At 45.9% G+C, this 26,221-nt stretch overlaps 2 protein-coding genes and 1 long non-coding RNA gene across 4 annotated transcripts in view; 2 read left to right on the plus strand and 1 right to left on the minus strand.

Moving 5' to 3' along the window:
* The window catches only part of UMODL1 (uromodulin like 1), an 81,620-nt gene that overhangs the window by 9,186 nt on the left and 46,213 nt on the right, over positions 1-26,221 (plus strand). The gene's annotated exons all lie outside the window — the stretch shown is intronic.
* On the minus strand, positions 1,777-24,428 carry ZBTB21 (zinc finger and BTB domain containing 21). 2 transcript variants are annotated; one of them, XM_083438864.1, is made up of 4 exons: positions 24,319-24,428; positions 23,506-23,568; positions 14,846-14,962; positions 1,777-12,112 (listed from the first exon to the last, which is right to left on the minus strand). In XM_083438864.1, the coding sequence occupies exon 4, from the start codon at positions 12,097-12,099 to the stop codon at positions 8,941-8,943; it is 3,159 nt and encodes a 1,052-aa protein (XP_083294990.1). In that variant the 5' UTR covers positions 12,100-12,112; positions 14,846-14,962; positions 23,506-23,568; positions 24,319-24,428; the 3' UTR covers positions 1,777-8,940. The 2 variants fall into 2 exon arrangements, with proteins under 2 accessions (XP_083294990.1, XP_083294989.1); XM_083438863.1 differs by lacking the exon at positions 24,319-24,428 and adding an exon at positions 23,952-24,271.
* On the plus strand, positions 12,109-14,857 carry LOC310676749. The gene is made up of 2 exons (XR_014510715.1): positions 12,109-13,251; positions 14,023-14,857. It is a non-coding gene; the product is annotated as an uncharacterized lncRNA (long non-coding RNA).

Here is a 26,221-nt window from a genome sequence, read left to right on the forward strand (position 1 = left end):
CAATGGGAAACCACCTCCGATGTCAGGTCCGATTTCAGCCTGCGCGCGAGGCCTTGCGGCGCATCTCTGGGGCTCACGAGCCCTTTGCTGTCAAGGTTTCGAGGCAGGCCCAAATCGTATTGTTTTAGGGCATATTTTTTGGTAAGACCCTTAAAAATATTACTTGAATAATGCCCAAAACCCCCACAAAGTGTTATTGAAGTTCACAGATAAATTGATTGGCCTTATTTAAAGATGGTGAGCCAAGACCCCACACAGGTATAACTGCTAAGCAAAAGGCATTTCCCTAAAAATTGGTCAGCTGTGTGTCTGAATATTGGCACATGGACCATGTGGGTTAATGTTTGGGTCACCTCTTTGACTGACAGTTGAAGCAAGTGGTTTGACACCGAATAACAATGTACCACAAGACCAAAAACAGAAATATTACAGCTTTGACAAAATATAGACCTAAAAAATAAAAATTGATAGGGCATTTTTCGATGGCAGCTCCTCAAAAGGTGGCCAGGTTTTGGGAAAGGCTAAAGGGAGCCACCTTGGCTTGGAAAAGTTTGGCAATAACAAAAAAGCTGACTGACAAACTGAAGGAAGCTAAAGGTCAGACTGTTATATAAATGTATGGTCTGGTGTGATTTTGGCACCTATAATAACAAGAAAATAGCAGAAAAGCAGGGACACTGTATGCTTACCTATATAAGTGATAGATTGTAACTTCTAAGTATTTGTATATTGTTTTATGCTTTACTGTTTGGGTTCCTGAGATTATGTAAAAAACACACATTTTTTTCTCATCGTGCATCCTCTGTGCAAAAAATGATTTCTGAAAGTACTCTGTGCATTCTCCAGTCAACTCCATGCAGCATGTTTACACATTAGGAAAAGTTGTACATCAGCACCTCCCCCCCCCCCCCCGTTATGGGTCTGTAGTACAACAGTACCTGCTAAGATATCAAACGTAAAGGGGCAGGTGTGACATATGGTTAGAAGGTAGGTTTAAAATAACCAAAAATACTTGAGTTAAGCTTACACTAAACCCAGAACATCCCTGGAAGGACCTCACATGCCTGTAGCAGATCATTTCATCGAGTTTCTGGTTGTCCAACTAAAGCAGTGAAGTTTGAGCTCTGGAGCCACAATTATTTGCCAAGAATCTCAAAAGCTAATTTTCTCCTCCTGAAAGCAGCCATAGGAGAACTGAGGGAGGGGATGAAGTGCCCTGGCTCTCTGACACCCCAGTATGGAGCCCAGGGTGCCCATCTAAGCTGCTGCTTAGCTTAACAGTAAAACAATTGCTTGGATTTTTAAGTGCTAAGGAAAAAATGTCGTTTAATTCCACTGCACAGCTGGATTTTAATGAGATCTCAGCATCAGTTGCCTGAGCTGCCAGCTTCCATTATAAACATGGGGGCCAAGAGTGGGGAAGGAGACTATGCTGGCCTAGCTATTGATCCCAAGAATCAGAGGGCGCCTTTAAGCAACTACACAGGCAGGGCAACAGGGAAAACTACTGCAAGGGGAAGGAGGGCAGGTGGCCCTGGAAGAACTCCTGCATACAACTGTGACTCTTCTTAAATTTATTAAATTTGTATATCACTCTTCCTCCAAAGATCTCAGGGTGGTTCATAGCATGAAAATACAAAATTTATGTATATCCCAATGCTGCAACACATTAAACTACTAGTGATAAGTTCCTCTGATATCGCAGGGTCTTACTGCCACCTAATGAGAACTGGAGCACTGGCAGCCTATTTCATATTAGACTCCCATGAGACAGAATCACTCGAAAGAACATGTTTATTTTACTCCAAATTTTCTTAATAAAGATCTAGGTAAAGAAAACATACAGTAGAAAAGTAATACAAAGCAGCAACATTACATTAAAAGAAGGGATTCTGAAAACAGGATTTCTCAGTCCTAAAAAAGTTAATTGGATTGCTACTTAAAATTCAGCACAGATGTATTAAACCAGTATAATGCCTACAATATATAAATAATTATAAAAACAGACCTTTTTAATGAAATTTGTATATATCTTTAGTTTGAGATCAGAAGCAATGTCAATAGAAGTTAAGTTACAGTCCTTTCTGCATATTGGTGATGGCTACTCCAGTTGCCCTTTTAAAGAAGCCCCAGAGTAGATAGGAATACTATCAAGAAAATTAGGCCTTTTTGTTAATTTTCTTTTGAAACTTCCCTCAAGCCATTTAGATTTGACCTTTGGCTGCAGGAAGGGGATAAAATAAATTAGCAACCAGTTAACATAGAGCTGAAAGGTAACTGGCGGTATGTATAACCAACAAAGTGCTATGAAATGCAAAACTAAATTAAAATGTAAAACACAAAAACAAGAACTTGGTGCAGGCCACACAATCAGGTTCAAGAGCTATAAAAATAATTAGCAACATTCACATGTAGGCATTTAATTGTTTACCATATAAGTGCCAATGCTGCAATTAGAAGCAGATTTAGTTTTATTGACAACAGTGGCCCTTTAAAAATAAATGATATCACCATAGGAGGCCTATAATTTAGATAGTTTCTTCATGATATAAAGTGGTAAAACGGTTAAGGACCTCATGGAGTGCTCATCTTGATAGTGTTCCTTCACAGGTCAAGTTAAGCCATACAAAAATCTTTGAGATAAGAATACAGGCAACTCTAAACTCACATGGGGGTTAAGTTCCAGGAATAACACATAAAGCCAAAAATCACATATAGTCAAAACACATTGAGTGCAATGGCGAGTGGAATTGCCAAAGCCCCCCCCCCCACCAGATGACCCCTTTTTATTTATTTGTTTTTATTTGCCAAGAGTGTAAAGTTGAATGCGCACAAGTTAAATGCACGTAAGCTGCGAGTTACCTGTATATGACACTACAGCCCAGACTATTACAGTAAGGTTCAGCTCTATACAAGGTTTCAGTACTGATGAACTAGTTACCACTGTAGGAAAAAGAAATGTACGTTTATTTTACCCTAATACTCAGGCAAGAAAATGTAAACAATGTTACAGAGGACTATAGGCACATACCAGCTGCTAATGACAATGGGTTAGGGTTGAAGAAGATATAAAAACACTTCCAGAGAAACATGGTAAAGTTATTGTTACCTATGACGACATACGCCTTCCTATGGCGCTGATAAACAGGTTTGAAAGGTTTGTAATTTTAGAAACCTGAAAGATCTCCTGAATCAAATATAACTGTGGAAGAACCACTTTCAGCTCTTAAAAAACACTATTTTGTGTCTCTAACCCAGGCATAGGCCCTCCAGATGTTTTTGGGACTACAACTCCCATGATCACTAGCTAACAGGACCAGTGGTCAGGGATGATGGGAGTTGTAGTCCCAAAACAGCTGGAGGGCTGAGTTTGCCTATGCCTGCTCTAGCCCTCGTATCAGGATTCAGACATGGTGCTAAAGATACCGAAAAACTGTCTGAAACAATTTCATTGAAGTTGTGGTCTAAATCAATACATGGAATTAGTTTGGAATCAAAGTTGTTGGGTTCAGAGTTTTGACCATGTTGCTAAATGCAATTTATTTGAATTTCCCACTTCTGAATCCAGGAATTACTACAATAATTTGGAAAGCTGTGTAATGTGAGAGAGATAAATATTTGCTTTGGAGCAGCCCTGATCTGACCTGGGATTGAACCAACTCTGATATGGGCTCCTACCAATCCAGGTCTGTACACAGCGTTTAATTAGGTTTAAAAACCCTGATTAAGCATGGTCTTCAGGTTGGGGGGCGGGAGAGAATAACACATGCAGGTTGCCTGCACATCTGCCCCTGCCCTTGCTGCTAGAATGCCGCCCTTGACACTCCCAGATCATTCCAGGTGGACCTGACCTGACCTGGGGCTGCCTCCATCCAATCCAGCTGCATCCCAGTTCAACTTGAATTTGGTTTGGGATCTGGCAAGATCATGTGCACTGCCCTAGTAAATAAAAGGTAAAGGGACCCCTGACCATTAGGTCCAGTCGTTACCGACTGGGGTTGCGGCGCTCATCTCGCTTTACTGGCCAAGGGAGCTTCCGGGTCATGTGGACAGCATGACTAAGCCGCTTCTGGCAAACCAGAGCAGCGCACGGAAATGCCGTTTACCTTCCCGCCAGAGCGGTGCCTATGGATCTACTTGCACTTGATGCGCTTTCGAACTGCTAGGTTGGCAGGAGCTGGGACCGAGCAATGGGAGCTCACCCCGTCGTGGTGATTCAAACCGCCGACCTTCTGATCGGCAAGTCCTAGGCTCTGTGGTTTAACCCACAGCGCCACCCACATCCCCCCTAGTAAATACAGGAGAGTAAATCAAGTATCCCAATATAAAATCACAAGGGTGACACCCAGATGCAATTCTCTGAAAGTATCCCATTGACCTAAGTGTGGCTATTCTAAGTGAGCCATCAATAGTTGCTTGGGGGGGGGGGGAATAATTTAAGCATCCATTTATTAGAAAAAAATTGTTTTCATAACCCTTCCTTTCCATACAGAAAAATCCAACAAAGGTAGATGGGAAAGTAATGCTACATTTCCTTAGTATGTTTAAATAGCTAAAAAAATGTAGCCTTTTTAGAGAAATACTTCCATGAAGTTTTTCCACAGTTATTACCATTTGGATATTTTTATTTGTAGATAGAATTCAGCAAAGCACTTGCTTAAAACAAAAAACACCTTTTCAAGTATTGGTGCTTTCAGAATTAAATGTCTATTTCCAGATGTTGATTAAGCTTTTCTGGAGGAATACTCTTATTACACAAGTCTGAAATTACTTTAATTTCAAGGGCTACTTCTGAACATGTTGACATTAAATTCTCATTCAAGTGACTATTTGGAAGAGGGCTGAATTTTGTCCATTTTAGCAACAGACCTAAATAAGTATTGTAAAATATGTATTTAAAATCTGCAATTTTTTCTCATGTTAATACCTCAAATCCCTCAGTTTGAGAGATTGTGAACTTTATTTGATAAAAATATATACTCAGACAAAAGGCCAAAGCCTTTTCTTGTGTAGAATGAGACTATTTTAGTATTTCATTACAGCACTGCAGAATTAAACATGATAAATAACGAATCAATAGTTTTCATTTTATTTTTATTATGGTCAAACTAAATATATTCCTTGAAGATTTAAGGTATATAATAAGCAACATATTCCATAATTTATAACTTTTAAAACATATATTAATCTTTAAGCAGAAGTATATTTATTCCATGTCCAGCAAAATAAACACTCTTACAGCTCTTTAAAGTATTGGATTAAAAACCTAGAGGGAAAATCTTTGTCTATAAACGTACCCAAAAAAGTATTCTGAGAGGCAGGGTTGTTTTTTTATCAGTTAATAAACAAGAACTGATGTGAAAAAGGTAACAAAAACAGACCTAACATTAGAAACTAACAAAAATCCTTAGTATTATTTTTTAAGAAAAAGCCCCATTTCTTAAAAAGCATATTGTAGTCTTTAAAATCCTAGTTATTTAGGTTTTATTACCTTACTATAACCCAAATAGTAATATAGCAGAACTCCTGTTGAAGTTTCTGCTTGAGGATTAAGTTAGTGAAGCACCATTAGACAGGCATAGTACCGGTTCTTCCCTTTTCTAGATGCTTGAGGATTCAGTTAACAAAGCACTGCTATGAAGGCATATTTCCCTTTTCTAGGACTGAGGTGGGGGGACCTGGTTTTGGCAGGGCTTGTAAGAAGAAATTCAATAGGTGAAGCTACTCCCAGTATGGAGTCAAAGCTGGGGGAAATGTCTGCCCCATAGTTGCTTAAAGGCACAGGAGCCCTGCTAGAATAAAATACTGGTATCTAGAAAGGATGATATTGACTCCAATCCATTGAAATTAATGCAAATTCTATAACTAACATCAGTGAAGTTCTGATGAACGTAATTGACCGCATAGTGTTTTGTGTATAAAACCAATGGACAAACTGTAGGTAGGTTGAGTTGCACTTTCCGTTCCCGTCTACATATGAGTAGTCATGACCATCCTTAGGCAGATACACATATGGAGACATGCAACGTGTAAACCAAAGGAGAAAAGATGCAACTAGCATAGATTTCTCTTGTCACAGCAGTTGGAAAAGGTTCTACTGCTATTTCTGCAGAAGGTATTTATGTGCTACACACAGAGATGGGTAAGGAATGCTGGAATGTGTGTGGAAAGCCCTGAGCGAACTGCCCTAAATACCTTTTAAGTATGGAAGAAGCAAAGTTTTGATACAAATATTTGCTTATAGCACAAAGAGAAAAGGTCTCGCTAGTAATAGGCCTCGCTTCCACTTTTAGAATTCTGTTACACTGCACAGAATCGCAGGGCTGAAAGGGACCCAGATAATCATCTCGTCCAACCCCCAGCAGTGCAGGAAGCTTTTACCCAACATGGGGCCCGAACCCACCACTCTGAAATTAAGTATCATGCTTTCATCACTTGATGTTCTTATTCTACTTGAAAGCTATGCAAAATCTTAAAGTTTAGGAAAGAAAGATCCAAGTTTTGTATGCCTCACACCCTGTTGGATCTTAAAATGGAACCATGGAAGAGCCACACAGGTAATGAACTATTTTATTTGCATTTCTGAAGAGCAGTTTCCCATGCTTCATCAGAAGCTGCTTTTAATATATAGCTGGGCTTCAAAAGCAGCTTCTAATACACTATTCTTCAGAAAACAAGTGGGGGGAAAAAACCCAACCATATTTCACATTAATGGCATTAAATAGATCAAAATTGCTCCTTAATGGGACTAATTTCCAAATATGTAGTAAGTCTTAGGAAATGTGCTATGTTGTTCTTCTTTCTGGACTGCCATGGAAGTTGATTCTATTGATATCAACAGAATTCCTTAAAAATAAATTCATTTAAAATTGGGTTGCCAGTTATTACTCCCGCTCCACATGAACTCAAGAACCAACTTCTCACTCCTTTTAATGAATCTCATAATTACTCGGAGCTGAACACCAAAGTTTACTGTCTTTTCCCATAATCCAAAAGCTAAGTAATTCAACTACAGCATTCATACCTTAGATCAAGTTTAAAATGCAACTAGCAATTCATTAATTTTAAATGTCGATTCCTGAGTAGGAAACAAAACCGTAAGAGCTTCCTGGCAGATATCTGTATTAATGATGCTACTCTGCCATTTGGGAGCAAGGGCCCTGCTACAACTCAGTGACCCAATTCCAGTAGTCTTTTCCAACTGCATGAGTACCAAAGTGCACACAGAACTTGCCTACCCAATGGTTTCTCCCTTTATTTCAACAGGTGAAGTCAATGAATGACAACCCTAATGTGTACAAGAATTTGTGCATATTATCTAAGCACACATGGATCTTTGGAAAAGGTATATGGCTACCCCTGTCCTATAAATAGGTGTGTGTGTAAATTGCACTGGATGAAGTGGAATTTACATGCTCTTAACACAGTAAGTATGAATGCATGTCACCATCTACTGCATGATTAGACCCACAAAAATCAACGAGTCCTATCAAATGCTGTGTGACAGAATTCCGCTTGCACAATAAAACTTTACTATCCCCCTGTTACTCCCCCAAACTCTACTCTGGAGGGTCCCCCAAGCCTCTGGAGCAGATTTTGAGGGGTCTGCAGGTGAATGGGGGACATTATATTGCACAAGTGGAAGTCTGCTGTACAAGTGGAACAACAGCGTTGAATACAACCCATAGGCCTTAAGCATGCCTAAGTGAGTATTGGATTGTACTTCATATGCTTTAAACAATATTTTTTTTATTTAAGTACAAAACAAAAAGATACTCAAAGTATGATACAGGGTAAGAGAAACATTCTGCTCGTTATCTGTGAAATACATTTGTGGTACTGCATTTTCCTTTCAAAACTATTTATATTTAATAGAGGTTCTGTGTTTTTATTTTATTCACTTATACATATGTAAATATTTACATCTGAACTCCCCCCCCCAAAAAAAACTTTCTTGTATTCTCAGCAGAGCTCACCACCAAAAAAACTGCATTTGCTTCGCCTTTTCAGAACTAGCATAGTCATACATTCCACTGTAATAAAACACATCCACACCAATACAAATCAGAAGAAACAAAGCACAACTTAATTTTTGACATCCACTCAATGCTGTTTTGTATTTAAAACAGTAATATAGTTTGCATTAGGATATCAGTTGGCAGTTGCTTAGCACATTGTCTAGTTACCAAAATATCTATAGAATATCGGCCTCTGAGGCCCAAATAAAGCATCTTCATTTTGATACTCTTCCTTCAAAAATGCTTTAAAATGGCTGGAAGCAGGCTGGCTGCTACTTTATATATAAAAATCCAAATATTCACATATTGCTAACATTTAATTGTATCGTATCTTGCACAATATCCATACAGAAAATTCCAGTAACCAAAAAACTCCATGTTAATCAGTTTTCAATAAGGGTCAAGTTAACTCAAACGAGGTTTTATTTGTTATTGCTAACGTTCAATAAGATCAAGGTCAACACAGCAAAATTCTCAATTTCTTCCCTTAACATCAAATGAATGAGTAATATTTCTATGGCGCCCATGAGAGAATTAATCTCTGTGAAAACAATAAACATTTTTCAGGAATTGCATTATTCTAAACTCTTTTAACTTGCTGTTGCCTTTTTATATAAATCCATATATACCAGGATCATAGGAAGAACATGTAACCAGATTTAAATGAATGCAATTATTCATTAAGTAGGAGATCCTAGACCACAATGCCTTAAAATGTGAGCAATTTACTAACAATAAATTGAGTTTACCTTAATCTCCACATCCAAAGCTGCACCACAAATGTCAAATTTAATTGCTGAGGGTTCTTGTCCCTTTATATATATATATAAAAACTTCATTTCAAATGCTGTAACTTCAGAAACATCAGGGAAATTAAATCTTAAAAATCCCTTGTAGGCATTCTTTATGCCTTCTTCTTCTTTTAATTGTGTGTCTGTTCGTGACTCCAAAGACTAAATGCAGTTTTGAATGTCCTATGGCAGAGTTTGCACATATACTGTCTTTTGAAAGTGATCGCTGAAAGTGGTGGAGCGTGGTAAAAGAGCGTGTCCGATTCCTGAGGGACAAATAATTTCTCAGTAACTGAAGGAGTTTCTGACAACCCCGTAGGGCTATCGGGTTCCAAAGGCTGTATTTTGGGAAGGGGTGGGGGAGGAGGCAAAGGTGGGGGCGACGGAGAATTAGCTGGTGCGTAAATCTCAGGTTCTTTTCGCACAGGCTCCTCTGTAGCTTGTGCCATGTGGGACTGGAAGTGACTCCACAGGCGGAAATTGGTGCGGAAGGCTTTGTTGCATACATGGCAAATGAAGGGCTTCACCGAACACAAAAGCTCCTGGTGGCGCTCTAGCTGCTTGTGCACCGTAAAGATTTTCCCACATTTCTCACAAGGCCACAAGCCAGTGTCTTTATTGGAGACGGCTTCCTTGTGTTCCTGGTTGCCTTCAGAGACCTCCTCTTCTAAATCATCTGCAGGCTCTTCTTTGATTTGGATTTTAAACTGTTTGGAGACACTCAGATCTTCGGGGAGGCATGAGGAATCTTCCGAGTCAAAATTAATCTGCTCGGAGGAGTCGCTGAACACGCTGTCTTCTTTGGCTGCAACGAGGCTGTTTGTCTTGTTCGGCTCCAGCTGAGGATGCAGTCTGGAAGTGCCGCTCACTTCGCCGTTGTGTTCCACAACCGGCAGAGACAGGTTCTCTGTCGGAGCCATGGTATTTTGATTGTGAACCTCAACCTGGTGACGCCAAATACTGAAAGAGGATTTGAAAGTGCGCATACATTCTAGGCAGGTGAGTTTCTTGTATTCGCATGCCATTTCGTGGTCATGCTTCAGGTTTAGGGAAGAAAAACGGAGGCTGCAGTATGGGCAGACAGTTGCATTCCGGCAGAGCCGCTCATGATTCCCCTGTTCAATAAGAGAGGGAAGGTTAGCATGACAAAGGCGGCACTGGTAAACTTTTTTGTTTTCTACTGGGCTTTCGACGCGAGGTTCCTCTTTGGGCTTAAGTGGCTTATTTCCTCCAACTGCTTTTTCCCCTGGGTGCATTTTTATATGCTGCTTGAACTGTGAGAGGAAGCGATATGCCTTCCCACAGTAGGTACATATGTAGGCTCCTCTGGTTCTCGACCTCAGGTTTCTTTTGATGACTTGCTGTGCTTGTGAACCAGCCTGTCCCTGAAAACCTTGCTTGCCACGCCTTAGCTTGACGATCAGGGCCTTTTTAATCTCTCGCTCCCTCACTATATCAATTAATTTCCTTTGGAACTTTTCATCCAAGATAGCGTGGGAACTGGAAGCAGGTGAAGGGTTCTTCACAATTCCATGCTGGGTCTGGCAATGCGTCCAAACTTTGAAGTTTGTATGAAATCTCTTATCACAAATATCACAAGAATAGGGTTTTTCAGGGTTGTGGTACATATTGACATGACGATGAAGGCCTGCCGTTGACCTGAATATCTTAAGGCAATGTTTGCACTTAAACTTTTTGTTAGGTTTTGTTTCTTCCAGCTCACTATATTCATCTTTGCTAATGTCAGAATCAGGGAAATCAGCATCACGGGGTGTAGGATTTGAGTTTTCCTCAAAATTGTCCTCAGACCCAGGGGAAGCATGTTCATCCACTTTGATCTTTTTGAGTGGTAGCCTTCTGTCTGCTTGAAACCTCCTTTTAGCTGGGAGTCTACTGAGATCCTTATGATCATCTTCTGTTTTAAAAGCATTAATCTTATTGGAAGATGATGAAGCATCCCCAACAGTAATTCTTATTATTTCAGAAGGCTCTGAAAGTGGACTGCTAGGTTCTGTTTTAATCCGTATTTCTCTAAGAGGTGAAGACACCTCCCTGTCTCCAGACTGGGAGGCACTAAAAGACCTAAGGCGATGGGGGTACATTACATGTGTCTTGTCATCAGGAACGGCCTCTCCTGAAGACTCTTTCACAGATGGCTTTTGTGACATTACATTTAACATTCTCCCTTGTGCGTTGTTCACCACTGAAGGTCCTTGAGAAAACTTGAAGTCGACAGAAGGCGAATAAACAGGAACTTGACTGTCCATGGACAATGACCTTCGAAGGAGACTTTTTACAAGCGGCCCACTCCTGTCAATACTTTGGTTCGCAGGACCAGATACCTTAGATGGGATCACTAATCCTAACTTTGAATAGTATAGCAAATTCCTGTCTTCCCCTGGGCCAGCTCCTTTTCCTGTCTCTCTCAACAAAAATGTGGATTCAGATGAGCTACGTAATGATAAGACTGGTGGACAAGGTCTCTTCAAAGGTACTTCTGCTGCCTTTCCTCTTAGGAACTGATCACTTCCTCCTGCTTCATCTGCTCCCACTTCTTCGTCTACAGATGTTTTCTGTGACAATACTGCATTCCTTTTAGTTCTGCTTTGATCATCTGGTGTAGCCGAAGAATGTTCGTGGGACTTGGAGTATCTTAAAGAACTGTCTTTCAGCCATCTCCTTTCATTTTGCGATAAGCTATGTAGAAACTCAGTTGGCTGTGTAGATTGTGGCCGCTTAGGTTTGACAGCAACTGAGGATGAGGACTTAGAATTATGGCTTACATCATGTGAGGTTTGACCAACATTTTTTCCCTGTGCTTCATTTTTGCTCTGACAAACTATGACACTTCTTTTCTGGGAACTGCTTTCATCATCCTCTTGGAAAAATATTTTCTTAATAGGACATGCAGGCAATGGAATTTGAGGACTTTTGGAAACAATGTTAGTAAGAAAGGAAATGCCGAGACTGTAGCCCACTTCTTGCACACCAGCAAGGCTGCTTTTCTCAACAAACAAGGATGATGAGTAAATGTAGTTTAATACATTGTCAAAAGTATCTGGTTCGCAAAAGTCAAGCTGAAACACTGACTGAGACTCATTTTCTTTTTTAGTGAACAGAGACTGAAAATATTCACTGCTGGCAGCCAGAACATTTTTATGAGCTCGAAATTTTTGGTCTCCCACTATAAGAACAACATCACAAAGTTGCCCTTTTAGTCGTTCCTCATTTAAAGCACTTAGGAGAGAAATAGCATGTGCTGGATTTATATAATGCAAGAGTCCCTCCATGATTTAGGTATACCTGCAAGACAAGAAGAAATAAAACCAATGGCGTTTAGGTACATTTACAAGAAACAAAAAAAGAAAGGAAGGAAAAAAGAAAGAAAGAAAGAAAGAAAGAAAGAAAGAAAGAAAGCTGTAAAAGTACAGGATTCTTCTCCAGTAACAGGCTGAAAAGTCAATATATAAATAGTAATCTGTTTTCCTTTGGAGACAGAGGGATGATGATATGCCTAATACACCATGGGAGTTAAAACAGCAATACATTGAATACATCGGCCCTGATTCAACTAACCTGGTGTGTTAACAAAAGCCATCACAACGGCTCCCTTTAGTGCTGTGTGGGCATTTCCCTTCCCAAATCCACGCTGGAAAGCCAGGTAAACCCCCAGAACAACATGAGGAAGGAGGAGGGGGGGATTTTCCATCTTGCAGCAATGAATGCTTGCACACACAGAATGAACAGAAGAGCGCAAGTTGAATTCCTCCCACAGTAAGCCACTACAACAGGCCTAGCCTAGTGCACAGTAATTGGTTTCATATATTTGCTGCCATTTTAAACTGTTTTTTATATAGTTGTTTTTATATATGCAATTGTTTAAACTGTTTTATATGTTTTATTGTACTGCAAATCACTCCAAGATGCCTTATCAGTGGCAATTCATAAATGCAAACAACAACAACCAGATATGATTCTAGGCATATGGAAGCTAACTTATCTTTAAAAAAGGCACCCCAATGTAGTGATTACTACATACAGTAGCTAGCAGAGTTCAAAAAATGTGTTTAGGTATTCCTTCCTGTTCTGTAACAAAAAATAACCCAATATATGAAAGCAAACTGCATGCAAATACTTAAAAAGTCAGATTCTGGGGGGGAAACCCCCATGAATTTCTAAACAAATATTCAGGGCACAGTTCGAAATATATTTACTAAGGAGAAAGATCTAGTCAACACGGCAGGACTTATTACTAAGTAAACATGGATTGTGCTGTATAGTTTCAATCCCACTGTACACATGTGCAGGCTGGCTTGGATCGATACTAAATTAGTCTGTTCAAATTGTAATCAATATGACTTAAATCCCATTGCTTTCAATGGTAATCAAGCGCAACTAACCTAGTCTGGCTCAAGCCCAATGTTTGGGAAACTGAGCCTTTTGTATCTTACATGTATAGCTTAAGGCAAGTATTGTTCCATCCTTTTTTTCTTCTTACCGACAGCCTCATGAAACGACTGTCATAAGGATTACATGAACAACTCTTCTAAAAAAGCTGCAAATTATATATATATATAAATATATATATATATATATATATATATATATATATATATACTGGGACGCGGGTGGCGCTGTGGGCTAAAGCCTCATTGCCTAGGGCTTGCCGATCGAAAGGTCGGCGGTTCGAATCCCCGCGGCGGGGTGTGCTCCCGCTGTTCGGTCCCAGCGCCTGCCAACCTAGCAGTTCGAAAGCACCCCCGGGTGCAAGTAGATAAATAGGGACCGCTTACTAGCGGGAAGGTAAACGGCGTTTCCGTGTGCGGCTCTGGCTCGCCAGAGCAGTGATGTCACGCTGGCCACGTGACCCGGAAGTGTCTTCGGACAGCGCTGGCCCTTGGCCTCTTTGAGTGAGATGGGCGCACAACCCTAGAGTCTGTCAAGACTGGCCCGTAAGGGCAGGGGTACCTTTACCTTTACTTATATATATATATATGCCAGGCCAATGAAAATGAATTATGCAAACAATTATATAGGCAATCATATTATAATTTTGTTGCAGCCCAAGCAAAAAAAACCAAGAGGATTCTTCTTAAAAAAGAGAGAGAGAGAGAAAGGTTACTGTTCCGTAAGATAGTGGACTGATAAGTTAAGTCTCACTGAATTCAGAGGGAACTTTCCTTCAGATAAACATGTATAGGATTGTGTGTTAGAGCAAGGTTGACTCAAGTGTACAAGGCTGTGTCAAGAGAAGGAGGGTTGAACACCTATATGTATCGAGTTATGCAGCAGAAAAGAAGTGAAGAAAACTTTAGGAACAGTTCTTATTTATATAATTCAGCAGTGGAAACCTGTGGCCAATGGCTGTAAATGATTAGAGATGTAGCCTAGCAACACAAACTGCAGGTTCCCTCTGCTTAGCTATAGTTTAGCCTTGCATCCAAAATAGGCTAGCTTTTCTTCAGCTAATTTTACTATTATCCTCCAATGCTATGTCCTTTGGGAAAGCATCTCAGAGGCCATAGAGTGTTTCAGACCTCCCACTCCAAGGGTGCAGAGAGAGATTTGACCCCAGAGGGGAAGGTCCAACCTTGGGTAGCACCCGCTTGACATGAAAACCTCCATGGCTCTTGCCTCATTGACAATGGACTTCCAACATGAGAAGAGTCACAAAAGGGCCATGCTGGGGCATGGATCTAAAAGACCCATAGCATCCCCAGCCCTTGGACACACTACTCCCAAACCAGGGAAAACATATGCCAGCCCTGGAGCTCACCTAAGTGATTTCCCTCCCAGTGGAAACAGGGGGAAGGAAACAGTTCCAAAATGGAGAGTGAAGGAAGGAGGGAATGCCCAGAAAAGACAGAAGAACAGAAACTGTTCCTTCACCTTCACTTCTAACTTGCAAGGTGTGTCTAGCAGGACTCCCATTCCAGCAGTGTCCCCCGTCCCACCAACAGGTATGCTCTCTAAACACAATGAAATTTCTCAAAAAGTGTAATCTTAAAACAAATGTAATTTAAAAATAAAACATACCATATGACCTTCCTTCTCTCTTCTTGAATTTAGAATATGCTCAAAAACAACAGAAAGATTCAGGATTCCATTTCTTCCTTAATTTGCAGTTACTTTCAGGTCTGCATCTCAGATGATCTGGGGGAGATAAAACAGCTTGCTTGAAAAAAAATTAATCAGTGTGTGAAAGTTTCACATTATCAGGTGCTTTGCTCCTCCTCCATTACTGCGCTGCACAGGGGAAGAAACAAGCCCAAGCCCAAGCCTGTCATGTCACAATGTGCGAACACATGGGCCTGTGGTTTGTTTCCTTCAAACGTCCACAAGTAGCCAGCCATGAACAAACTTTTGCTCCCACTCATTCTGCCCATGTTCTTATATTACAAGTCAGATTTTGGCTTTGTTTTCTTTCCCCCTGCTTAGCAGTGTCAGGAGCGAGAGGAGGCCCCTGAGCAAGGTGTGCCCCATAGTTCTACCGCAGACTTATCAAGCACTTGCCCAGGTGTACAGAGGTACTGGAAAAAAGATGATCACTGTAGTGGGTCTCCTGGAGCTGGTGAGGCCCAGAATTTAGTTGACCATGCTGGGTACTGAAGCAAGACCTGTTGTGCTGGTCCCGGGGGTAAAGTACCTTGGGTGTAGCAAAGTCCACACGAAGAGGGGCAAGGTCCGAGGCAGAGTGCCGGGCGGTGAACAGGAACGCTGGAACAGGAGGCTGTGCAGGGAACAGGTACACCGGATGGTCGGGAACAGGAGGCCGAGCAGGGAACAGGAGTACCGGATAGTCAGGAACAGGAGGCCGAGCAGGGATCAAGAACGCAGGAAGGTCCGAAGCCAACAACGACGTTGCTCCCGCAACCTGGGGCCGGGCTGACTGGGCTTTTATCCTCTTCTAAGGCCAGGGGCGGTCCCGGCCCCCAGGAGCCCCGCCTCCCCTGGCCTTAAGGCGAGCACTCCTCCTGGGGGCAACCAGTTCCCTTCGCCTCTCTGCTCTAAACCTCTGCAGATCAGGAGAGGCCGAAGGGTTACTGGGCCCTGGAGGAGGCTCACCTGTGGCCACTGAGTCGTCAAGCCTCTCTGGGGCCAGAAGGGCTTCACCTGGGGCCAGCTCCTGATGCACTGCCACAGGTGCAGGCTCTTCAGCATCTAGGCCTGGCCCCAGTTCAGCCGGCCCTGGAGGCGGGGACTCCTGTGCAGGCCGGGATTCCTCTGTTTCATCCTCCGAATCGGAATCCCAGGCCATCACACCATCCCCCCTCCCAGGCCCCCCCCTCAACCGAGGGTCCGGACCCGGCTTGCCGGGGTACGTCGCATGGAACTCTCGGAGGCAGGCAGGTGCGTGGACGTTGGCCGCTGGTTCCCAGGAACGGTCCTCCGGTCCGTACCCCTTCCAGTCAATGAGATACTGCAGCTTCCCCCTGCGGTATCGGGAGTCCAGGATGCGTTCCACCTCGTACTCAGGCTCTCCCCGAACCAACACTGGCTGCGGTCGGGGACGGTTCGGGTGGAACTCGTCGGGTGGGGCCACCGGACTCAAAAGGGACCTGTGGAAGACCGGGTGAACCTTCAGGGTTGCGGGTAACCGGAGACGAAATGCCACAGGAGAGACTTGGTCTACGATAGGGAACGGGCCGGTGAAGCGGGCGTCCAACTTCCGCGAAGGTCGAGAGGGGTGGAGGTGGCGAGTGGAGAGCCAAACCAGGTCACCGACGCGAAGTTCCGGCCCCACCTGGCGGTGGCGGTCGGCCTGGGCCTTGTACGCTTCCTTGGCCTGGTGCAGTTGCTCCACCAAAAGCTGTTGCTGGGACTGGAGCTCTTGAAGCCACTCCGTCACCGCCGGGACTGCGGATGTCGGCAGCACCTCTGGAAACAGCCGTGGATGATAACCATAACTGGCCTGGAACGGGGTCTGCTGGGTGGACGCATTCACCGCGTTATTGTAGGCGAACTCCGCCAATGCCAGGTGGTCGACCCAGTCATCCTGCTGGTAGCTGCAGTAACACCGGAGGTACTGCTCCAGCACCGCGTTCGCCCGTTCCGTCTGGCCATCGGTCTGTGGGTGGTAGGCTGACGAGAGGCAGACCTCCGTCCCGAGGGTCCGGTGTAGTGCTTGCCAGAACCGGGATGTGAACTGAACGCCCCGGTCGGACACCACGCGCTCAGGTAGGCCATGCAGGCGGAAGACATGCTGAAGGTACAGCTGAGCAGTTTCCTTGGCTGTGGGTACAGACGGACAGGGAGCGCAGTGCACCATCTTGGTGAAATGGTCGGAGAAAACCAGAAGGCAGGTACAGCCACGAGACGAGGGTAAGTCCACTACAAAGTCCAACGAAACCGTGTGCCAAGGGTGCGGTGGAACTGGCAATGGCTGGAGTAGGCCGGGGGGTCGCCCGGTAGGTCCCTTGGCGCGCCGGCAGACATCACAACCAGCAACGTAGCGAGCCACGTCAGCCTTCAGGCGGGGCCACCAAAACTCTCGACTGACCAGATGGGTGGTCCGATACCGTCCAAAGTGCCCCGCTGCTGGGGCATCATGGGCCATCCGGAGAACCTCCAGCCGTAGTGGCCCTGGCGGGATGTACAAACGACCGTGGTGCAGCAGAAGGCCCTGATGCAGGACCAGCCCCGGATACTGTGGGCTGGACCCTTCAGCCAGCTCCCGGAGTCGTTCCTGGGCCCAAGCGTCGACCCGCTGCTGTTCCCGCACCCGAACCTGCAGTGGCTGCGCCTCCTGGGTGGCCAGGAATGCAGCCGGAGGTAGGATCGTGGTGGGTTCTGCTTGCTGTACCGTGTCTGCGTTGTCGTCAGGTTTCCGGGACAGGGCATCCGCCTTCTGATTCTGAGAGCTAGGGATGTAGCGGATCCGGAACTGGAACCGGGAAAAGAACAACGCCCACCGGATCTGTCTTTGGTTCAGCTTGCGGGTGGTCTGGAGGTACTCCAGGTTCCGGTGGTCGGTTCTCACCTCCACCGGATGTCGTGCCCCCTCAAGATGGTGGCGCCAGACCTCAAAGGCTACCTTGATGGCCAGTAGTTCCCGCTCCCACACAGTATAGTTACGCTCCGCTGGTAGGAGCTGGCGGGAATAGAAGGCACAGGGTAAGAGTGGCGCTTCAGGACCAATCTGTTGAGACAAGACGGCACCGAGAGCCGTACTGGAAGCGTCGGTCTCCACCACAAAGGGTCGAGAGGGGTCAGGATGTTGTAAGATTGGTGCCCTCTGGAAACAGGCCTTCAACCCCTGAAACGCCTCCTCTGCCTCCTTGTCCCAGGAAAACGGCGTCTTTGGGCGCAGTAGCCGGGTCAACGGGGTGGTGCGATGAGCATAATCAGCGATGAAGGTCCGGTAGTAATTGGCGAACCCCAGGAAACGCTGTAGGTCCTTGCGGTTCCGGGGTGCCGCCCATTCTTGAACCGCTGTCACCTTCCCCGGGTCCATTTGCACCCCATCTGGAGAGAGCCGGTGACCAAGGAAGTCCACAGTCCGCTGATGGAACTCGCACTTGCTGAGCTTCGCGTACAAACGGTGCTCACGCAAGCGCTGCAGCACGGTCCGGACATGCCCCTCATGGCGAGCCGGGTCACGGGAGTAAATCAGTATGTCATCCAAATACACCACCACGTACTTGTCTAACAGGTCCTGAAACACGTGGTTGATGTAGCGTTGAAACACAGCAGGCGCGTTGCACAAACCGAAAGGCATAACCAAATATTCGAACTGCCCGTACCGGGTCCCAAACGCTGTCTTCCACTCATCCCCGGCTCGGATCCGAATCAAGTTGTAGGCCCCCCGGAGGTCCAGCTTGGTGAACACCTGTGCCCCTTGCACCCGCTCCAGCAGCTCCGAGATAAGGGGCAAGGGATACCGGTCTGGGACGGTAATTTTGTTCAGGGCTCGGTAATCATGGCAAGGGCGGAGTTCCCCACATTTCTTCTTAACAAAAAGCACCGGCGCCGCGGTGGGCGAGGTGGAAGGCCTAATGAACCCACGCTCCAGGTTCTTGCGCAAGAAGTCCTGCAAAGCCTCGCGCTCTGGCTCTGTTAGGGAATATAAGCGACTCACTGGTAAAGGCGCTCCGGGTTGGAGGTCTATGCCGCAGTCAAAAGGCCGATGCGGCGGCAGCTGGTCTGCCCCCCGTTCCTCGAACACGTCCTGGTAGTCCTGGTACACGGCTGGGGGCGTGGGTGCTGCCTCCTCTGAGGGCGCGGCCGCCAGCGTTCCGGATTGAGCATGGGAACATGGGTCTGGGAAGTGCACGGTCCGTTTGACCCAGTCAATCTGAACGTTGTGGGCCTCCAGCCAGTCCATCCCGAGCACCAGGGGGAAGCGGGGCATAGAGGCAATGTCCAAAGTTCGCAACTCCCGGTGCTGCTGGAGACACAGGACCAGAGGCTGGGTCTCCTGAGTAACGGCACCTGAACGCAGAAGTCGTCCGTCAATCGCTTCCACCTGGACCGGTACTGGCTTGTTCCGAAGTGGCACCTGATGATGGGCGGCAAAAGCAGCGTCCATATAGGAGCGGGTTGCCCCTGAATCTACCAAAGCATGGGTGAGGATCCAGGGCCCACCTGGAGGGTATAAACGTACCGAAACCATAAGATGTTGCAAGTCCATTGGTGCGGGCCCATTCTGTACGGTTTGGGACCCCCGGTAGCTAGGGCCATCAGCTACTGGGGTTGGCGGTTTCCCTGCGGCTGGCGTTTCTCAGGGCAGGACCGAGCGAAGTGTCCACTTCCGCCACAGTAAAGACAGAGATTTCCATCCCGACGCCGCGCCTTCTCTGCGGGGGAAAGGCGTGGCCGCACTGCCCCGAGCTGCATAGGCTCCTCCGTTAAATCAGTTGTGACCGTGGGGCTGCCGGAAAAAGCTGGTGCCGTGAACTGGAAGTGTCGGCGACCCCGGGCCTGACGACGATCCTCCAACCGGTCGCCTATTTGTAGACTCCGTTGAATGAGAGTGTCCAGCGTGGTGGGGCGTTCCATTGTGGCCAACTGGTCCAGTACCTCGTCCGAAAGCCCTTCGAGATACTGGTCCCGCAGTGCCGAGTCATTCCAGGTCAAGTCCTGTGCCAACAGCCGGAACTCCGTGGTATATGTGGCCACCGTGGACTTGCCCTGTTTCAAATGCCGAATCGCCCGGTTGGCTTGACTCTCTTTCTGGGGGTTGCCGAACGCGGCCTCCAAACGATTGCAAAACCCCGTATAGTCTGCCAGCAAGGGGGAGTCTTGCCTGAGTAGCGGCAACGCCCACTTGGCCGCCTGGTCCTTTAACAAGCTAATCAAAAAGTGCACCTTGGTACGGTCGTCAGGAAAGTTCCGGGCTCGCCCCTGAATATACAGTTTGGCCTGGGCCAGGAACATGGGAAAGCTGGCCGGGGCTCCATCAAATTTCTCAGGCAAAGCCACTGGGTACTTGCCCGGAGCCGGGGCGTCGGCCCCAGAAGCCGGTAGGGCTTCCAAGCGTTGCTGAAGTGCCTCAACCGCGTCACTGAGCTGCTGCACGGTGTGAGACAAGGCCTGGTTCTCCTGGGCCAAAGCCACCAGTGCAGCCGCCTGTTCAGCCATGGCCTCTGGCTCTTCCCGAACGCACCCCGACGAAGGGGGAGTGCGGGAGGTGGCGGGAGCAAACTGTGCTGGTCCCGGGGGTAAAGTACCTTGGGTGTAGCAAAGTCCACACGAAGAGGGGCAAGGTCCGAGGCAGAGTGCCGGGCGGTGAACAGGAACGCTGGAACAGGAGGCTGTGCAGGGAACAGGTACACCGGATGGTCGGGAACAGGAGGCCGAGCAGGGAACAGGAGTACCGGATAGTCAGGAACAGGAGGCCGAGCAGGGATCAAGAACGCAGGAAGGTCCGAAGCCAACAACGACGTTGCTCCCGCAACCTGGGGCCGGGCTGACTGGGCTTTTATCCTCTTCTAAGGCCAGGGGCGGTCCCGGCCCCCAGGAGCCCCGCCTCCCCTGGCCTTAAGGCGAGCACTCCTCCTGGGGGCAACCAGTTCCCTTCGCCTCTCTGCTCTAAACCTCTGCAGATCAGGAGAGGCCGAAGGGTTACTGGGCCCTGGAGGAGGCTCACCTGTGGCCACTGAGTCGTCAAGCCTCTCTGGGGCCAGAAGGGCTTCACCTGGGGCCAGCTCCTGATGCACTGCCACAGGTGCAGGCTCTTCAGCATCTAGGCCTGGCCCCAGTTCAGCCGGCCCTGGAGGCGGGGACTCCTGTGCAGGCCGGGATTCCTCTGTTTCATCCTCCGAATCGGAATCCCAGGCCATCACACCTGTTTACCAATGTTGCTGTTCAGCCTACAGTATGTGACATCCCGCATAAACACCTGCACTGGTTTCTTGTCCATTTGTGTAAAAACACCTCACCCTCACCTTTGCTATCTCCACTACTGTATCTTGATATATCACTACCCCTGGCCTTCATTCCACCCTGCCAGCTATTTAAAGCTTTCCTGCTCACTTAAACAACTGTGCTCTTTCTCCCTTCCACTCCTTATGTCAAGAATGCTCATACAGAACACCTTCATGATGTAACTTCTCCCTTCCTTCAAAGGTTCCTTAAAACCCTCTTCCGTCAATATTTTTGGAGTACCACTTTAGTTCTCATCTCCTACTAAGCCTAAAGCACATGTAATTAAGCCCAACGCATACAACTGAACACTTTGCGAGGAAAAACCCGCCCCACCCGCACTTCACATCTCTCAACTGCTTTTCCCAGCTTAGTTCACTTCAAGTATTAGAGAAGAGCATGGAGAAAGCAGCCTGCATTACTCAAGCACAAGAGAGGCAAAGTTTGGGGGGAGGGGATTTGTCTCGTCATCAATCTTCATTTTGGCTATTCACAACCCTGTCTTTGACACAGGCAGGACTTCAGAGGGAAACACTTGGTGGCCCTAACTTGGAGGTGTATTATAGCCACATTAGGTGATGTCTGACTCTGATGCCCAAGGATGCCTTCTGCCTCACATTGGGAGCACAGGATGGTCACTCTGAGTTGGGGATTCTCTTTCCTGTGGTGTGGCCAAGAAATTCACACCAAGGGCTTCTTCTCCATGACTGCCTTCCCAGTGAAATGGCAAAGCATGCTGGGAAAGGAACAACTGTACTTCACCAGCACTTTTGTTTCACTAGGATTTTGGATTGTTTTAACTTTGTGCCCTTGTGTGACTGAAGTGGGAAGGGGGCAGAGCAGAAGTGGTCCATTTTTATTAACACATGCTTCTTCCCCTGTACTTGGCCCATTGTCAGAAAAACTTCAGTGAATGCCCTCATTGCCTTGAAGTGTGATGGCTGAGCATAAGCAGCAGGGCCTTTTCAGTTGTGGCACCTACATATAAAGCAACTTTATCTAGGAAAACCTGCCCATCTCATTTACTTGAATTTCATCATCTTGTTCATACAATTTTAGGCAGGATATTGGCTGAAATTGATGGCTTTGTTATTTTCTTATCTGCTTCTGCAATGAGCAGAAACCCTGTATTCCTCAGACTCTTTTGTGTTACTTTGTGTGTTATGGGGTTGTTTTATTTGTATACACAATCAGTTTTCACTTAGATGACTAGATACCATTGTATCATATTGGGACATACATTTGCTAAATGTATCACAAAACTCATGTTCCACATGAAGACATTCTGGCGCATGGGCTTGGGCCTACTGAAATTAAATCTAAACAGAATGTTTTATTTGTCTGGGCTGGTTGTAGTTATTCAAAAGATGGCTAGGCAGCACATAGGACATGGCCAGATGCACTTTATTTTTGTGTATTCCAGGGCTGGCACCTTGTGATGAAAACAGTTCTTGGATTGAAGTAGCAGATTCTATAGCTGACCTAGCTGGATCTCAAGTTAGTTCTTGTTGGTCTGTGTGGCTGGATTTGGCATCAGTATGGTTGAGTTGATTTCAGCAGGCAATGGTATTTGATAGCACCACACTGTATTTCTTTATCACATTTATAGCCTAACTTTAAACGACAAAAGTCCCCTCCCCCTGCCCCAAGATATATATACACCATAAAATCTTCTCCTCTTTGGTACCTGAAATCTGAAGTGAGACTAATTGATTTTGAAGCAACTGTCACTCTCCTAGCTCTTGCCAGAATTTACATTGCAAAAAACGAGAAGATCAAAGCATGTGTTCAGTTAAAAGTCTGGTTGGAAAATAAATGACAAGTAATAACATGCATTAAAATGCACATCTAAGAAGAGAAGACATAGATCAACATGAGAATAAGTCCACAGAGCACTGGACTTTTTCATGTCAATGGAATGAGAAAACTGAAGATAATATTTACCCTTATAACTCAATCACAGTGATTTGATCATTAAACAGCTCTTTCATTTGGAGACTCTCCATTTTAGATGTTCTGGTTTATTTTATCTCATTTTCGATTCTGCTCATCATTTTTAAAGAATTTATCTCCACATATTCTTCCACTCTCTGTCAGCTATCCATTAATAACTTATCAATAATCTTAATAGATTATTTATCTGTACATTTTTGCCTTTGTGCTATGATTTCTCATTTCTCTCTCCTTTTACTTTTTGACTATAAAGCAATGATGAGATAATGCTATTTTATCTGAATCAATCACATGACAATAAAACACATTTCTGATTTAAAAAATAACAATAAAAAATCATCACCATATTACAGTAAGGCTTCAATTCCATACTAACTTACCTGGGAGTAAGCCCATTTGAAGTCTATGGGGCATACTTTAGAGTTGACATGCATAAGATTGTACTGTAAAATACAAAAATCGGGGAGTTAACAAAGCAGCAGTGACCTAGACCAACAAGGACAAACCTAAATTCATAGTTTTTTAGGTACCAGTGTAAGTTCAAGCCCATAACTATTTTCATTAAGAGGGGTCAGCAAGTGATAAAACAAAAGCAAAATCACATCTGGCTATTATGACCAAAGCGCTCCCCAGAATCCTCCTGCATAGCTAGAACCAACCCACGTGTATGTTGGTTTGGGAGAAAGTATGTCACAGGGTGCAGATTCTATTTGTGCTTGAACCTCCATCTCCAAATGCTAGCATCTCAATAAGTGTAAAGCACTTATGAGAGGGCACATCAGCACCCTTTTCCTTCTGCAGAGAGCAATTCCCCCCTACTCCTTACCCAGAATGACATCATAAGGCTCAACAGCCCACCACACCCATTTTCCTGCGCACGCTCACAGAGCCCTCTTTCACCCCACCCACAGGGACTACCCCGAGCATAGCGGGTGTGCGGTCAACTGTGTCCGTATGGGCAACGCACAGGCGCAGTGAAAAGAAGTAACCATGCACCGAGAGCTGGCAACTGACATGCGTATTAGACACCCAGAGGAATACAAGGGCATGCGTATTCCGTACCATGAGCGAGGCTGCTGGGATCAACGCATGCGCCGCAAAGGGGTGGGAACCTCCGTTTTGTAACCTGCGCAGGCGCAAATGCGAGCTCAGGGACCGCAGCCCTTACACGGTGGAGGGGGGGAAAAACATACCTCAGAGTTACGTCAGGAAGAGACGCCTTTGTGCATGGGGAAACCCACGCCTTTGTGCAGGGTGGGGGGAGACCCGCCTTGAGCAGGCAGGAACTGGGGCCCGCTACTCACCTTCTCCGCCGCTGGACAGGCTCCCCCCTTCCTTCCCCCCCACTCTCCGGCCGCCTCCTTTTACGATTCACCCGCGCGCGCTGCCGCCACCGCCGTGATTCCATCCATCTTGAATTTGACGTCATCCCACACCAGGGATGAGGTCATCGCAGTGAACGCTCGTCACGTGCGCAACATTCCGATTGGTCAGCGCCAGGCGGGGACGGCTGAGGGGGGGGGGGAGCGGCGGCAGGAGAGCATAAATTGCCCGAAATGGCGGTGGAGCGTGTTTGTGTTTAATGGGGTGTCATAGCAATTGCGGGCGATGTTTCTCCTCCCCACAGCCAGCGAGCGCTCCCTGCCTTGGCCGCCTGAGCCAAGTAGGGGAGCGGGCAGCGCTGGTCGTTGCTAAGGGCGGCGGGAACTCAGCAGGTCGCTGAGGAGGAAAGGAGGAGGAGGAGGAGGCCTGAGGGTCGTGAAGCCGACACAAGGCGCCCCCCCTTTTTTAAAGAATGAGGAAGGGAGTCTTTCCTCTGTGGATTCCCCTTACTAAGCACTTCCCGCGGCAGGATACGCCACACACGCGCGCGCGCTGCTGCCAAATAAAAACTCCCGGGTGGAAACTTGCTGCCTGTGTGAGTTCTGAAGAAAGAAGGAAGGAAGGGGTGGGGAATAAATAGCTTTGCAGCAGTCTTTGTTTTCTTAATAAAATGCCGCTTGTGCCTTGGCAAGCGCCAATAATAAGTGGCATCTCTTTTCGTCCTCCTGGAGTCAAAGACTTGATAGTGCGAGCTGGGTCTTCAAAGCAGCCGGCGCCCCTGCTGAGCGCGTTTCAGTCCTGCAGCCCTGCTGCTGATCAAGGCGAGGTTCCCCTTCCCACCCGCAAATGCAGAGGGGAACGAGGCTCTGACTCAGCGCCAAGTTTATTTTCAGGGAGTTTACACAGGCGAGGCCTTTCCGTGCCTCGTATCTAATGCGAATCACCAGCCTGCTGAGCAGCTGGATTGCGCCTTTGAATTTTATTTGTTTATTGAAAAAAGCACACGCAAGAAGTGAAAATAACTAGCACAGGACAAGCGCAAACATGCTTTCAGCATGCGTGAGGAAGAATTCATGCTGCTCTCCCATGATTTGTGAGATCTGCAAAATGACTGAATGCAACTTAGTTGAGTTGTGGTTTTCGGTTCCTGTAGCTGTCCTTGTTACCAGGGAATCTTGATTCAGTGCATTCTCTGTATTAAGTTTGTATAAGTTATATTCATTAAGTTTGTCATCCAAAGTAACTTACAACCAAACAAATAGAAAATAAACCCCACATAGATACAGTAAGCCTGCAACCCCAGGAAGGGAATAGCGTCGTAGATAGAGCATTAGACTCTTAATCTGAAGGTTGGGTAAAAGATTCCTGCATTGCAGGGGATTGACTAGATGACCCTTATGGTCCCTTCCAGGTCTAAAATTCTATGATAACTTAGGTGCGGGTTATGTTCTGGGGTGGGATTGCCGAAGTCATTTTCTCCAGAATCCTGACCCCTTTCCACCACTATTTTATTTATTTATTCCCATGCTTGTAAAGCTAGATGTGCACAGTTTAAATGTGTGTAAATTGTGGGCTTACTATATATTAAAACCAAGAGGAAAGAGAAATACATTAAAAGCATCCCACCCACTTCTAAAGGCTACACATAGTTAAAGGCCAACTTTGAAAGTTTTTGTCTGTCGCCTGAAGACAAATGATGGTACCAGGCAGTCCTCCCTGGGGAGAGCATTCCACAAGCATGGAGTCACTGCAAAAAATACCCATTCTTGTATG

Source organism: Podarcis tiliguerta (assembly GCF_965153285.1).
Source record: "Podarcis tiliguerta genome assembly, chromosome: 4".
In the NCBI taxonomy this organism is placed as follows: Eukaryota; Metazoa; Chordata; class Lepidosauria; order Squamata; family Lacertidae; genus Podarcis; species Podarcis tiliguerta.